Here is a 15805-nt window from a genome sequence, read left to right as displayed (position 1 = left end):
CAAGGCACATGCTACTGGAAATAGAAAACTAGATTCAGAGTAGAGATTATTTTAGATAGTTACAGTCTCCAAAAAGAGGTGGTCTGGAATGTTCCTCAGATACTATTAGATTCCTATGTGAGGACTGCATTTGCCCAATTATACTGTGACACTTATGCTCCTTCATGAGCTAGCCACATTTGGTCACAATCAGTACCTTGATCACATCCTTTCTCAACTGCTACAATGCACTTTGTGAGGTTATCCTTATTGTACAATTTGGCACATAGCTAATTTAAGATACAGAGACCAAACATTTGTAATGTACCAGGCAGAATTGATGGTAGTGTCATTAAATTTTTATGTCCTAAATAGCTTAGGGTCTGACTACCTGATGGACTACTTCTTCCTTACATACTGATGTGGTGCTAAGTTGCTAGAAAGGCCTTTCTGCTGCCAGGCTCACATATGACTTATGGAGGAGGGCTTTATCCTGTTTGTACCAAAGGTCTGGGAAAACATTTCCTTCAGAGTTAACTTGGCCTCCATTTTCTTCAAACCTAAGAACTGTAAATCTTCTTTGCCAAGCCATTTTAAGCATAAATTTAATGTGGTTAACTTTTTGATTTTTCTTAAAACAATTGTTAGCTACTTGTGTTCTCACTAGAGCAGAAGCATGGGCGATAAATTAAATATATAAATACCATTCTAGTTGATTGATTGAAGTTTTAAAGTTTATTTTTTTCTATTTCAGTTTTGCAAATTACAATTCTGGAATAAAACTGATTTCTGTAAAAGACCAATCTCTAAACTATCTGACCATTTAAAAATGTTATACCTGTTTTCACATTGATTTGCTTGAAAAGCTGGAACATATACAGTGGTACCTCGGGATATGAACGCCTCCGGCCGCAAAAATTTACCTCGATGTGCGAACTCCGCCTCGGGGTACGGTCATTTTTCCGCCCTGACACGTGGTCCGCAGCCATTTTTCCGCCCCTGACACGTGGTCTGCGGCCATTTTTCCGCCCCTGACACGTGGTCCGCGGCCATTTTCCCACCGCACTGCGTGGTGCCCAGCCGTTTTCCTGCCACGTGGCGCCCGGCTGTTTTCCCGCCCCTGATGCATGGTCCGTGGACGCCAGAACGGATTGACGGTAATTACATTGAACCTTATGGGAAAATTTGCTTCGGGGTGTGACCAAATTCGGAGGGCGGAACGGATTAACCAGATTTACATTGAACCCTATGGGGAAATTTGCGTCGGGTTATGACCAACTCGGGATATGCCCAGAGTCACAGAACGGATTAAGTTCGTATCCCGAGGTACCACTGTACTTAAGTTGCAAATCAAACAAAAATAAACATCACAGTTTATAAGTGAAATAAAACATTTTATATATTCATACAATATATTTTCCAACTCCATTTATACTTTGTAAAGAATTACTTTAAGCCTAATAGCATTGGAATTATATGCACCTATAAACAATTTAAAATAAGTTTAAATTGTTTCACATATTTACAGTAAGGATGCTAAACATGGGTTGTTTCTAGAGATTGTCAGAAATGTTTTAACTCAGTAGTTCCTCTCAGTAATGCAATATACAATAAATACATTGCAATTTTCAAACATTTTAAAAGCCCATCTACAAATTCCAGCTCAAACCAGCCCTGGATATTCCCCCCACCCTCCATGCGTATATGCTTATTGGAAACCGTGTTCTCCCAAAAAAGGGTACATTCCCTGCTCCCGCATGTATTCATTTAGTAACTATTGATCAAAATTAATTGGTTATCAAATAAAGTGCTCCACTTACAGTACTGATCCCCTTTGCATGCACAAACCACTTTCACAGAGAAACACAGAAATATACAGTATACCCATTTTCCTGTGTCCTTCCAGCAGAAACGGAACATTTAAAAAAAATAGCACAATTCAGGAAGGAGTAGCTGTTTGGGGAAAAAGAAGAACAGGGGAATACAACTGAACAGAAATGGACACAAAGCCACACAGAGAGGTAATTAGGCAGAAAAAAGGGAGGAAAGAGCCGGGGAAGGGGGGTAGACCCTGTTTAGGCATTACAAAAGGGCTAATTTTTTGGAAATCCCACTCTGAGGGCCTCCCTTGCTCTCCTTTTTTTGAGTAGGCTATCAGTTGGCTGAAAGCAAAGCAACTCTGTGGTGCTGGTGCCAGACATGAAGCCTGAGTGGTCTTTTTCATATTTTTTTCTTTTAAAGGCACCACCACCACCCTTTTGCCCTTCAAACAAGTAGCACTTGAAGAGGCTTACATCTGTCAGTGTTTTAACTCAAGCTGATTTAAAACAAAAAAAGCCCCCCTTTTCCTTCCTGACTTTGCTGAATAAGAGTGACTGTCTTCAAAATGAAACCCTGAATTCAGGAACTACACAAAAGTCAGCAAGCTCATGCCCTTTCCATTAAAAATACAGTTTTAAATACTGGAGGGGTTGCTTGTTTCCAAAGAAATCCCCTTGTATAGTTTTATTATAGTTTTATTTGGTGTACAGATTAAAAGTTAATTTTTAAAAGTGGTCTATTTATTTCTTGCCCATGTCTGATCCCAATGAAATCATTTATCTTAGTCATGGGGGGTAGAGACATGCAAATTCATTGGATCATTTCTGAACAGATTTTGTTTGGGAAGGTCTAATCTAGTCTAGTCTACTCAGAGGCATCCATGCTGTGTAACATGCAGTTGTATGTTTTGCTTTCTCTTATGTTATTCATCCAATAATTAACAGGCAATTATTTGGGGAATAAATCTTCACCACCTACTGGCAAATATGTCACATTGTGCAGAATATTTTTTAAATTTCCTAAAACTTATTTTCCACACGATGTGAGATGTAAAACATTTTCTGAAGAAATGAGAAAAACAACAACAGCATTCATACTTGTGCAGTTTCCTCCTCTTTGCTTTTTATTTTTACACAAGTGTATTCAATGAAAAATATACAGTCTCTTCACTGCCTGTCTACACCTTATAGGGAACAGTGGGGGGAATCGCTCTTCCCTCCATTTTCCTACCTATCAGAACACATCTATTTAATTGTATTTTGCAGGACAAGCCAACCGATTGTCCTAAAGAATCATCAGCCTATAATGGCTGGTTCAGCTTGCCAATATTAATGTCTGTGTTTTCCTAGCAAGAAGTAATGGGACAAGAGCCTGCTATAATGTCTATTTGTTGAGGCACTTTTAAGTTTTTCTCTTTAAAAATTGTAAAATTGTTGCAACAGCTGCTGATATTATTACCTGCAAATATTACTCTGAGCAGGATGTGACAGGCAACAAAGGAACTCTAAATATTAGAGCTGAGCAGTGTTTTGTTTCTGAAAGCAAGAAGATGCTTTAAAGTGTGGGCATAGCACTCTTTACCCCAAACATACCTTTTCCTGGGATTCTGCTGCAACTGTGGAGCAGCACCCCAATCCCAGGAAAAGGTACAACTTCCTGAAGAAGTTGTAGACAAGTATGGGAATATGGTTTGGCCTTCAAATCCAGGCACTACATAGCCGTACAAAATATAGCTGAGAAAGTCTGTATTCCAACTGCAGGGAAGGCATAGAAGCTGAGTGGGTACGAAGAATATGCACCTGACCGTGACACCCTCCCCCACATTTTATCGCCAACAGTGAAATTATGATACATTTTTGTAACTTGAGTTGTAAAAAAACCCCTCTTTGTCATTTTTGTTTTGCCGTTATATTTACAATACAGGTATGTACTAATGAAAATACAGATAGGAAAGACCACCAGCTCATTTTTAAAAAGTGCAGATATAATGATGGAAAAATTTCAAAGTGTAAATTAGGCTATTCGCATACAGAAGATTGGGAAGCTGAAGCCATTGCAATCCACTTCCATTATCATGCCAAGAAAATTACATGGACATGTCCGCGACATCATCAGAGGTTGAGCTTGACATGAAGCAGACTTTACCTTAGGAAGAGGTGGGGGACCTTGCTGTATCAATGTGCTGGAAACCTTCCCCTCCTCTTCAGTCCCACATCACTTTTAGTTACGTCACAATGCACAACTATTTGTGGGAAACTGAAAACCTGTTCTTCATTGTAAAACCATATAGCAGTTGAAAGCTCCTAATAATTTGGTGCTCAGACTATGAACAACAAGAGGATATATTTGTGCTTATCTGAAACCAACAGAGAAGTCTTTTAAGGCACATAAGTTGCTGCTCAGTGAGAGCGTAGAAATTAGACAAAATTGTGAATTATAAAACCATTTGTTTTTAATTTAAAAATGTCTACCAAAATTACTTGATTGCTTCAACCTAAGAGGGGAGATCTGCACATGAGAGAGCGCTTCAGATGCCAGCAGCAGACAAGGATACTTCTGATTCCGGCTCCGCTTTGTTGATGGGATGCAGCTGGAGCCGGCTGTTCCAATCTGAGGGCATCCGTTGCTAGTTTTGTGTGAACAGAACTGGGTTGGCCAATATTTTGAATTCGGTTCCATAACAGCAGCAGTTATAAAATTCTTCTTAAGCCCATTTGCATTTTTTCTTTTCATCCATTATACCTTTTACATTCAAAAGTTGCTGTCGGGCTTCTTCCAACCCTCGCTCCATCTCTAATTTATTCAGTATCTATGAGAACAAAGGAATGTGTGCTTATTTTTTTTAAACATTTTTCCCCAATGTCAAAAAGTAAGCTCTGCTTGAGTAACCATTCCTTCTAGAGCCAGGCTATTTTTGCATCTTCCTTTACAAGTTATTATTAATCACAAGATGAACAACACTTCTGTTGACACTAGCAACCTCAGTTAAAATCACAAGTGTTTCTGGAAATACAACTGCAGTAGCAATAGGTCATATCAACTATATATCAACTTCAATAATCAAGAGGAAACAACTACCCAAAATATAAATACTTTCTCCACACTGGCATATTGAATGCTAAGATAGTTTTATTACCTGCCAGCCAGATATAAAATACTAAATTATACAAGCTCTCTTTCAGGCCTGAAGTATACCTAAGGGTCTCATGTGAAGAGGGAGAATAAAGATCTCTACTTATCAGGACATCCACTGCTCTACCTGTTAAGATTTCTGTGTAACGCAAAACACTCTAAAAATGCAGGTAAGCTTTCTTGATCATGAAAAGTATGTGATACCCAGTTTGTTTGGAAATTGGTTGGATATTACTTGAGTCAGTCTAGTAGAGTATCTCACATGCATCGACTTCTGTGTTTTATTTATGGAAATAATAATTTGCCACAAAAATAAGGTTTGTTTCCAAAGTGTTGCACAAGAGAAACAGGACAACAAAGGCCAGGGGACAAGAGAATGCAAAATCCAAATGTACTCTGGGTTCTCCTAAATTAAATTTTGGCACCTGTTAAGACTTAGAAGATGGGTGGGCAACCCTTGTGCTGCAAGTTGCCTCCCTCATTTTCCTCCCAGCCAGATGATCTTACTAGCTGGCCTGTGAAAAACAATGCTGCTAATGTCAGTGGGGAAACAACACTGGCCCCAAGAATAAGGTGCAAGATCACTGGGATGTAGGAACTCAGCAATTGTAAAAAGGGTCACAACCTATTGCTTCAGTGTCATTTATCCATATGGGTTATTAATCCTTAGATCACTTAATTTACTTCCGGTTACTTTCTGCTGAGTTCCTCTTTCCCCCCTTTAGTCCTAACTAGAAGGTGACTATTGATGAGGGGTAGGTGTGGGGTGTTGGGGGAGTGCCAGTGCACACACATGTGGCCAAACAGGAACCTGGCAGACGGTTCTTAGAGCTGAAAATTCTCCACATATGCCATGTGCATTGCTAATAGTGTTTACTTCTTCCCTAACTGGAATGTCCCTGAACATTCTATGCCATTCAATATCCCACAATCAGCTAGGCTAGATGATTCACTGTCACAGGTATAATGCAATATAAATTTATTATAACATGTCCAAATTATAAATGCCTTACCTTATCAAAGTATCTTGCTATATATTGGTAAATTTTATTCAAGGCCTCAGCCTCATTAAACTCATTTTCATGTTTCTAGGGAAAAAAAATCAGGAAGCTTGAGGAACTGTTTAAATTTAAAGATACTATCATTACCCATAGTACATAAAATGGTAAGTAATAATTATATGTAAACATAGAAGTACAGAGGAAAATATTAGTGGAGCCTTTGATATGTATCTGAGTAAATCTATTAATGGGAGCAGTTCTTTAAATACAGTAAGACATAGTTCCATTTACAACATACTTCTAAGTTCCAACTACAGGAAAAATAATAGACAGATACCTGTGACTCCAGAATTAAAAATTCTTCTAGCTCTGATCTGGACAGTGGAGGCAAATCCCTTATTGCTTTATAGAAAACTTTAACTTCTTCTTTATAAAGTGGTATATCCTTAGCATAGAGAAGTTTATTTGTTGGTGCTTCCTTTGAAGAAGAAGAGACCTTGTGTCATACAAGTTTGCAAGATGCTTCATTTGTTAGTGAACCCCAAAGTGTTGTCAAAATTAGGGAACAACCAGTTCTTGTGATCATTAGACATGGTCAGGCAGTCTTGGTGGACAAGATGGGCCATTTGCAGGCTTGCAGCCATTCTCTGAAGCCTCTGAGTATTAAAACTTAGGAAAGTGTCTTGTGGGAGCACCTCAGGGCCACCAGTGGAACTGGAATGTAGTCTTCCAGCCGGAACAGCAGGCAAATACCTGTCTGATTCCTGCCAGGTGCCCTGGAACTTTCCTAGGAACAGTGGCAGAAGAATTGGGAAGCTTGGCAGGCTGACAGTGGGTTCCTTTTCAGGACACCAGGAAACGATAGGGCAGATGTTCAGCTCTACAGGAAAAAGGGGATCTTTCACCTGATCCCTGTTCTTGCTAGTATGGTTTTTTCACACTTCTGCTCTGGGCTTCCTCCTGGTTTAAAAGTGGGCTGCCTATGGATTCTTTCCTATAAAAGTCCACTTTGCTTGCTCTAAATATACAATTCTTCAGGAGCCTTTCTCAGACTATCATTACAAGGTTTTAGAGGAATTCATGCAAAATGCTCACAACTTCCTGGTACTTAGGAAAAAATTAACAATTGGTTCACACAAACTGGACCAAACTGGTTAGATAGCACTCCTGAGTGGCCCTGATCCAGCAGATATCACAATATATTCACCTCAGAAGCTAGGTAAGGGCTTGTTAACTTAATACATTTCTCTTTCTGGGTTATGAAGCTATTCTCCCAAAAGACTGTGGACAGGGCTCAGGAAATACCTTTTCAGTAGAGTCACATTTAAAGATTAAATGATGGTTTTCAATAGGAATGGTACTGTGTTTGGAAGACATAGCCTTACACTGTAATCTTGTAAATGCACTTATCTGGAAGTTAGTCCTACACAACTTAATAGGACTTACTTTTGAGTCCTTGGTGCTCTCTGAGCTTAGTTGTTTGCTTGCAAACCCCGCACTCACTAGCACTGATGATATTACCTAGTTGGGTAATGAAACGTCTGCAAGCAAACAACCAGCCTCAGAGAGCACCAAGGACTCTACAATTCAACCCTGAGCTACATATGTTCTCTTCTATTGGAACTTACTCTTGAGTATGTATGATAGAACTGTGCTTAAAAAGAGGCTATTGGGACCCATGAAAATAAGATGCTACCTTTCCCAATTGTTGCTCTGACAGAGAAAATGCATCCATAAATGCTTGTGCAATGACTGACAAACAGCCGTCTATATGTGGAGTCTTTTTAATATCAAAGACAAATTGAGGATTCTTCAGTATATTCACCCAGAATCGAAGAGGAAGACTAGACAAAGAAAAGGCATTTTTTAAAAAAAGCTATATTAAAATAATTAAACACAAATCCTTCATGGAACAATGTAACAAATGTTTACTGTAAAAAAAACTAGCAAACAAATCATTTTTACCCTCAACGGATTAACACATTTTCAACATGTCCTGCAGTGGTAATAATTCCTGGAATAGTATGTATATATGTATGTAGGAATTTATTTATCCAAATTCATACAACTCCTTAGCAATTCTGGGTGGCTTACAAATAAAAAAGAAGAGCAATAATATATAGAGATGCAAGTAAAAAGAGACCATGACTGACTGGGAGAACAATACATCCAGGCATTCAGCAAACATAACTAACATAATGAAAGGCTTGGGAGAAGGTTCAAGTTTTTTAACAGTTTCTTAAATGTCACAAGGGTGGGAGCTGCATGAATCACTGGGGGGATGTTATTCCAAAGGGCAGGCACTGCAACAGAGAAGACATGCTTCCTGAGTCCCACAAGATAGCACTGTTTAATTTACAGGCCCCAAAGCACACCCTCCTTGCTTGATCACACTGGACGGGCAGAAACAATTGGAGATAAATAGTTTCTCAGTTAGCCAGGCCCTATGCCATGCAGGGCTTTAAAGGTGATCACCAGCAAATTGAATTGCACTCAGAAGCCAAATGGTAACCAGTGCAGCTTGCAAAGCAATGGGATCACATGAGCATACTGCATTCTGAAGCAGCTGTGGCTTCTGGATGGTCTTTAAGGGCGGTTCCATCCAGAGCACATTATAATAATCTGATGTAAGAGAAGGTATGTGTGGGGAGGATACTGGAATGGAGTATCAAAGCTATCAGGAGGGAGAGGGTGCATTCCAGGAGAGGGCACAAGGCAAGTGCTTTCTCAGCCCACAACAAGACCGTGAGAAGAAGAAGCTTAGGCTAACCCCTCCCTAGAGTCTCATGGGGTATATCCACTAGTTGCTTTAGCATAGATTTAGTCTGGTGAGATTCTGTCTTTAGGGTGTAAGCAAATAAAAGAACTATACTGGACTGGACTGCCTCATCACTGTTCTTGGGCTGGGCCTGACATCAGATCATGAAGTGACCAGTTCATGAGTGACTGTCTGAAGGGCCTCCTGGTCCAGGAAACTGGTGCACTAGATGTACCTGTCCAAAGGCCTTTCTTCAATCAGGAGCTGAGAGTCCAAGAGGAACCCCAGATTGCACACCAGTGGGATTGTACTTCAGACGGGGAAATACAGTCCCACTGAAAGTTAGTGAATTGAGAGAGGGGCTTGAGTAAGCACAGCCACTTGGTCTTGTTAAGATTGAGACTGAGTCTGTTTCTCCCCACCCATACCCACACAGCCTGCAGACACTGGGCTAGGACTTTAACAGTGTCACTTTGCCAACCCAGGGTCAAGATATATAACTGGATATCACCAGCATACTGATGATACCTGACCTCAAACAGATGATCTCACTCAGCAGCTTCATGTAGATGTTAAACCCAGCAGTTTCATGTACTATAGAAGGGGAGAGAGCCTGCAGCACCCAACAGGTAAGAAGCTGTGGCCTCAATCTCTCCTCTCCATTAACACCAGTTGAAACTAACTGCAGAGAAAGGAAGAGAATCACTGTAAAATAGTGCTTCCCACCCCCAACACCCAAAGCCAATCTGAAAGGTTACTGTGGTCAGCAGTATCAGAAGCTGCTGAGAAATCAAAAAGCACCAGGACCACCTCAAGCTTAGCTTCACCACAGGTCATCAACAAGTGGAACCACTGTTATCTATGTACCAAACCCTGGCCTGAAACCTGACTGAAATAGGTCCAAATAACCTGCTTCCTCCGGGATCCTCTGAAGCTGAAGTCTGACCACCTTATCTATCATCTTCCCTAAAAAAGCATAATTGTCCAGGACTGTTGGGTTCAGTGATGGTTTCTTGAGGAGAGGCCACACCCCAGCATCCTTCAAGGCCAAAGGGACCAACCCCTCACTCAAGGAGGCCAACACCACTATGGATCCAACCATAAGTCACCAAGGCAGTCTTAACTATACAGGAGGGATCTGGATTTAACAGACAAATGGCTGAGCTAAGAGACTGGAGAACCTTGTCTACTTCCTTGGGAGTCACTGAGTCACATTCACTCCAAATAACCTCCCAAGACCTTGCTTCATGCACCTCAACTGGACCTGTTGAACTCTGAGCAACTTCATCTGCCAAATAGCAAAAATATTCTGTACACTGCCAACTTACAGTGAGGACATAAATACCTGTTGGTTTTCCATATATGAACCACATCGGGATCTGTAATTTTTTTATTTTCAGCCTGAGCATCCAGAAAATCAAAAAAATATTTAATAGCAGCTGGAGCTTTGTTGTTAGGCAAAGTCCAAATGCTTCTAAAGAGCTTTTCAACAGTTGAGTGGATAGCAACCTGTGATAAAACAAAAACGTACATTACAGTATACTTCATATACTGTATTATATACTTTATATACTTCATTACAGTATATATAAAAAAGCTTTTTGGGGTATAAATTAACAAAATAGGCAATCCAAGCTATTAAGGACACACTGTTTGGTAAGATTGGAGCCTAATACCATCCAATTAATCTTAACGTATCTAGAACCTCACATCTAGAACTTCATGCAGGGACACTTACAGTATTTACTTATTACATTTACATCTCTTCTTTTCTCTAGGAAGATTGAGGCAGTACATGTGCTTTTACCCAACCACCATTATCACAAACACTTTATCCTCACCATCATTTGAGAAAGTGCCCCTTCATAGAGCTTCTCAGTGCACAATTATGTGCACTTAACCATTTCAGTGCTCAATTATATAAAAAGCATTCTCAAAATACTTGGAAGTTGTTTTATATATGGAATAGAAAGTTTTGTGGCATGTCCATTTTCCCAAGTCCTTTTTGGCCCTTTGCATACAAGCAGGTCATTTTGTAAGGTTATAAAATACATGCTGGATAATTATAGCATATATCATTCTTTTATGGCTAGAAATAAAATGTAGGAATCACCTTAGTAGAGAGAAGTTTAGTGAGATACATTTCCTTGACTTTAAATTTTTGCTTTCCTTTATGTTTTGCACTCTGTGTTTCTTTGGCTGCTTCTGCATCTGGTAATATCTATAAGAAAGGTTTACACAGATGTTCATGGAAGTGCTGTGATTAAGGAGCTAAACAAATGACTAATTACTAGGTATTAGGCTGACTTACCAGATGGCAATAGTCCTCAGAATATTCTCCATCTGGTCAACATGGTGAAGAGGGGAAAAAAGGGAAATTGAATGCACACATAAAGATCAAGCTACGGCCTAGAAAGTAGGCTGATGCTGAGGAAAAAGGCATTCAAATGTGCACATTTAGCTAAATTTATTTCTAGTCAGACTACCGCCAATAGTAGATGGTAGCATCTTCGGTTGTAGTACTCCTTTCTATTAGCTCAGTGACGGCAAACCTTTTGGGCTCAGCACGTCAAAAGTTTGGAAAATGCCTAATTTGACTCTGCTGGTGAGTCACACACACACATTCCCGAACAAAAGAGAAACAATTCTTTACATATTCATTTATTTTTAAAAAATACAGTCCAATCATGTGTGGTGCTAAGTATTATATAAAGAAATGTCAAATAATTACAAAAATGAAGTACGAGTAAAACAAACTCAGTTTCTTTGGTAACTCAAACTGGGAGAATAGATGGGTGTTGGTGAACACTGGCATGTCATCCAAAATGTTGTGGCATGTCACCTTTGACACACGAGTTATAGGTTCACCATTACTGTATTAGCTAGTACAATTAATAGTTAAGTGGATATAGATGCTTGCTTACAAATATCAGAAAATATTATTCCCAACATCTGTGAGTAAGTTGAAATTACTCAATTGGTTTTCAATTAGTTTTCCAAAATCAAGTTTACCAAGGCTTTTGAGAGCTGATTTTTGCTAGGCATTAAATATTCAATTTGTCTTGCATCTTGTTCGATTTGGAGAGAATTGAAATCCTAGATGGGGCAGGTAAGCTTCTCAGAAGCATGCAGTTGCCCACTGTTGGAAACAGAATATTTAATTTTTCTTCAGTTAAACAGTTGCAGCTCTTATCCTATTACTGTATATGTAAAATTAGTTCCATACTCTCAGTTCATATGAACATCTGCCTCTGAATTATGATTCAAAGAATCTACTATAAACTTAAATCTCCAAAAATCCAATATATTATATAAATATGTTATTTGTTTTACCAGCTGATAGATCTTGTTTCGTCTTAAAAACTTTAATTGTTGCTCCATCTGAAATCTGAAATCATACAATAAAGCATCTTTCTTACTTTTCTGGAAATCTATATCAGGTTGTCATAGTTTACATATTCTCTGCAAGTTGTTAACAAAATGAAAATGCATATTGTAAATTAACAAAAGCAAATTTTCAATATGTTAGGATGTTCATTCTTACCTCATAGTGGCCTATGGTGTTCAGCTTAGTAATCCCATTTTCCAGAATCACTGAGGAACCATCTACATCCAGAAGTTCTTTTGGTTGGGAACTTGACTCGAGAGCTGACAACACAAATAACAATAACCAAAAAACCACAAATGTATTTACAAAATAATCCAAGAAATATTCAGTTAAATAAATTATACTAAATGACTTCAATCTGTTCATTTTACAGTTCATCTGTTAACTAGTTTTTATTTATTTAAGTAGTTTTTTTTTAAAATGCAAACCATACAATTAAAAATAAATAATAAAAACAACTATAAAATTGTGGGGAGACAAAAACAAATAGCTATTTTTGAATTTATGACAAATATAGCAGTATCAGTATCTTACTCAGGCCCATTTCTCTTAGCTGGAGACCATACAGGGATCCGTTCTTGTTCAGAAAGGCCTGCAGGATCTTCTCTTTGGCCTGTCCTATGCTGTCACAATCCAGGACTTTAACTTGGATATTCTGAGCATTGCCACTGGCCTCATTTTCTTGGATATTTTCAAAGACAACATTTAATACCTGGAAAAGTGTGAATGTTCCTTCAGAGTTACTTCAAAGAAGAAATCAGACAGAAAATATACATAAGGAGGATTATTACAAATTCATAATAGGAAAGATGGCATTCACTGATTTCTAAAATATAATACTTTATATTTGTTCCTCCTGAGTAAACTAATGTGTTGAGTCTAGACAAGGGAAACAGGTTCAAATCGCATACTTCTGAATATGTTGAGGGTCCTTAAGCAAGTTTGTGATACAGTCAGAAATAATGCTGAACCAATGATTTCCAACTTTGGGGGAGGGTACTCCACATCTGGAATTTTGACAAGGTAGCATAATAGATACTGACAGGATGTTAATTTAAATAGTCATTTAAAGAAAGGCATACTGATGAGGCTAAAAGATGAATAATTTGCCTAGAAATCTAAACACAGTGTAGAAACCAAGGCCTTAGTTCTGAAATACATTCCTTTGAATCTACAATTCCCAGATGAGTGAGATTTTCCCTCGATTTCCCTCTTGGCTACATGCCTAGCATATTTGATCAATTTGTATAATGCTTTCCTCTCTGAGGGAAGCCCACATTGAGTAAATAATAAAACAATCTTCAATGAAAGAAACTAAGAATAGTAAAAGTGCAACCTTTGACTATACAGAAGTTAAATTATATTAACCCAGTTCATTTAAAGGCAGTCCTGGGCCAGCCTTTACCCTACAAATATTGGGTGAACAAGAATGTCATAATCTAGCATCTGAAATGAGACAGCATGTGAGACTGTGGTACAGGAGGAAGTTTTATGATTGGGTCACCATCATGGTCTTAGTCCCTGACATCAATCCTCTTTTTCTTTTAGAGTCCCCCCAAATATGCATTTTGCCTTGCTCAAATATACACACAAAGAACACCCCCCACATAGTCCTTCCCTGCTTTCCTTCCTTATGCCCTCTATGCCCTCTCATTACTTGTCACATTGTTTTCATTCTGGCAAGGGTCTCCCTCATTCCATAATTTATTCTCTACATTTCTTTTTCTTATCCAGTCCAGCCCAGGTTCTGTCAGGTAAACTCCAGATATCCACCAGTTTCCCTCTCACCATCTCTAAGTCTTCAGAGTAGTATTTATGAGTAGTACTTATTACCTTGTAGTATTTATTTAGGGTAGTATTCATTACCCTGAACTCTTTCATGTTGGGATCCTCCAACATGAGCTCAGGATCTCCCTGCCTCATAGCATTCCATAACGGGATGTTTTGTTTTAAAAGTGCATCAGATATAAACTGAATTAAAACAATTCCATTTCAGTAATGCCGTTTTCAATGTAGTAATTGAATATTTGTATTTGGAGATAATAACCCACAGGTAACTTAGAACTTACTAGAAAGAAAACAGTAAAAACATTTAATTTTTCATCCTTTCTTGTCACATGAAATTTAAAGATATTTCTACCTGGGCCTGTGTTCTTTGTTCCCATTAACAGTGTTTTCAGTATTATGTTTCTCTCTTATTATTCACAGAGATAAATGCATTGGAATGACAATAAATATAGTCCTAGTGCATGAGCAACATGTAGGCTGCATCCTTGATAAGGAGGGAATGGTATTGTGTACATATTCTGAAAATTGCTTCCTGTTGAAATGACTGATTTGTAGGAGATGCAAACTACCAAGCATAGGTCCAGAAACAGAATGATAAAATAGTTCCACTGAGCTTTATGCTATCTGTGGTGTGTGTTTGTATATATGTATGTGTGTGTGTGTGTATGTATGTATGTGTGTGTGTGTGTGTGTGTATATATATATATATATATATATATATATATATATACATACATACATACATACATACATACATACACCTACTTACATACATACACATACAGCCATGCACTGACTGTGTTGAGATGTTATCACTATAAAGATAGGGTTGAAAGGATGAGGCAAATACTTGGAGGAATTTTTATGGAATGGAACTGTTTTCAATAAACGGAATAATTCATCGTCAATGAAAATTATGTAAAAATAATCAGGGGATAATTCTTTGCCCGTTTCTATAACTAGATAAAATAGAATACTTATGCAAATTAAATTTCTGCCAATTAAATTAAGTTAGAGTCAGCCTTTCTTGGCACTGAATCTTGATTTTTAGAATACACTATACAAAGCCTTTTTGGAATATTTGCTTCTTTCATACAAATTGGTTCCAGTCATAAAGTCATTAGCTAACGTACCACTGTGCTGAATTCAGGTGCTTGCCACAGTAACCAGTCTTCATTTAGTGTGTACAGGGCCTTGCAAGTTATTACATCCACAGGACCCTTGATAATCCTTTGATTTAAAGTTGTTACAAGTAAATAGAATGGTTCCCCAACTGTTTCCTACGAAACAAAATGAAACACAGTTTGTATACTGCTTACTTATACTTTTGCATTTCTTTGCATTTGTTCAATGAATATAGTGTGAAAAAAAGTGGGAGGGGAAACACTAAACATGCTCCACTTGTTCTAGTTGAAATCTGTTTTGAATAATACACATTTTTACTACATGCAAAACCATGAAACCAAGCGATTTCTTTGTATCTATATTTGGCATATGTGTGCTGAATAGTGCAACAAATGTACATTGAATTAAATTAACATCTGGTTGTCACAAATTATGATCTACCCATCGGTTCCAGATATTTTCCCCATGTCAAAGTGGCTTCTGCAGGAATGTTTAAAGTAATAGATTCTCATTTACTTATGCCTCACCCCTCAATCTGAAGAGATGAGATGCTTACTTAGTACATTCAGAACATTAAGTTTATGAAATTTAATTCAGTTAAAATCAGAGACTTCCTGCAGGGGTTGTGGTAGTAGTCAACGTGTCATAATAGAGGCATGACTGGGTGATCGACACCCTGACCCTTTTTCCATCTGTGTGATGTGTGCAATGCACATTAAAAAGGGGAATGACTTTGATTGCCCAGCCACACCAACTATTTTGACACTGCTGATTCTGCCCACTGCAGACACCACTGACTGAAATGAATATATG

The 15805-nt window shown here is 38.3% G+C and overlaps 1 protein-coding gene across 1 annotated transcript in view; it reads right to left on the bottom strand.

Moving 5' to 3' along the window:
* Positions 1-710: 710 nt before the first annotated feature.
* Positions 711-15805, bottom strand: part of PLXNC1 (plexin C1) — a 61325-nt gene continuing 46230 nt past the window's right edge. Inside the window, exons 21-31 of the mRNA XM_025174111.2 lie at positions 15001-15147; positions 12614-12791; positions 12236-12339; positions 12025-12079; positions 11003-11034; positions 10805-10912; positions 10037-10200; positions 7630-7777; positions 6271-6411; positions 5946-6020; positions 711-4609 (exon numbers count right to left, since the gene is read on the bottom strand). Of these exons, the coding sequence (XP_025029879.2) occupies positions 4505-4609; positions 5946-6020; positions 6271-6411; positions 7630-7777; positions 10037-10200; positions 10805-10912; positions 11003-11034; positions 12025-12079; positions 12236-12339; positions 12614-12791; positions 15001-15147 (1257 nt within the window). The 3' untranslated portion in view covers positions 711-4504. The remainder of the gene's footprint in view (positions 4610-5945; positions 6021-6270; positions 6412-7629; positions 7778-10036; positions 10201-10804; positions 10913-11002; positions 11035-12024; positions 12080-12235; positions 12340-12613; positions 12792-15000; positions 15148-15805) is intronic.

This window comes from Python bivittatus, unplaced genomic scaffold (genome assembly GCF_059951505.1).
Source record: "Python bivittatus isolate LINGU-HERP-01145 unplaced genomic scaffold, Pbiv_v1 ctg000330_np1212, whole genome shotgun sequence".
Taxonomy (NCBI): Eukaryota; Metazoa; Chordata; class Lepidosauria; order Squamata; family Pythonidae; genus Python; species Python bivittatus.
This window is presented reverse-complemented; position numbering and strand designations above follow the sequence as displayed.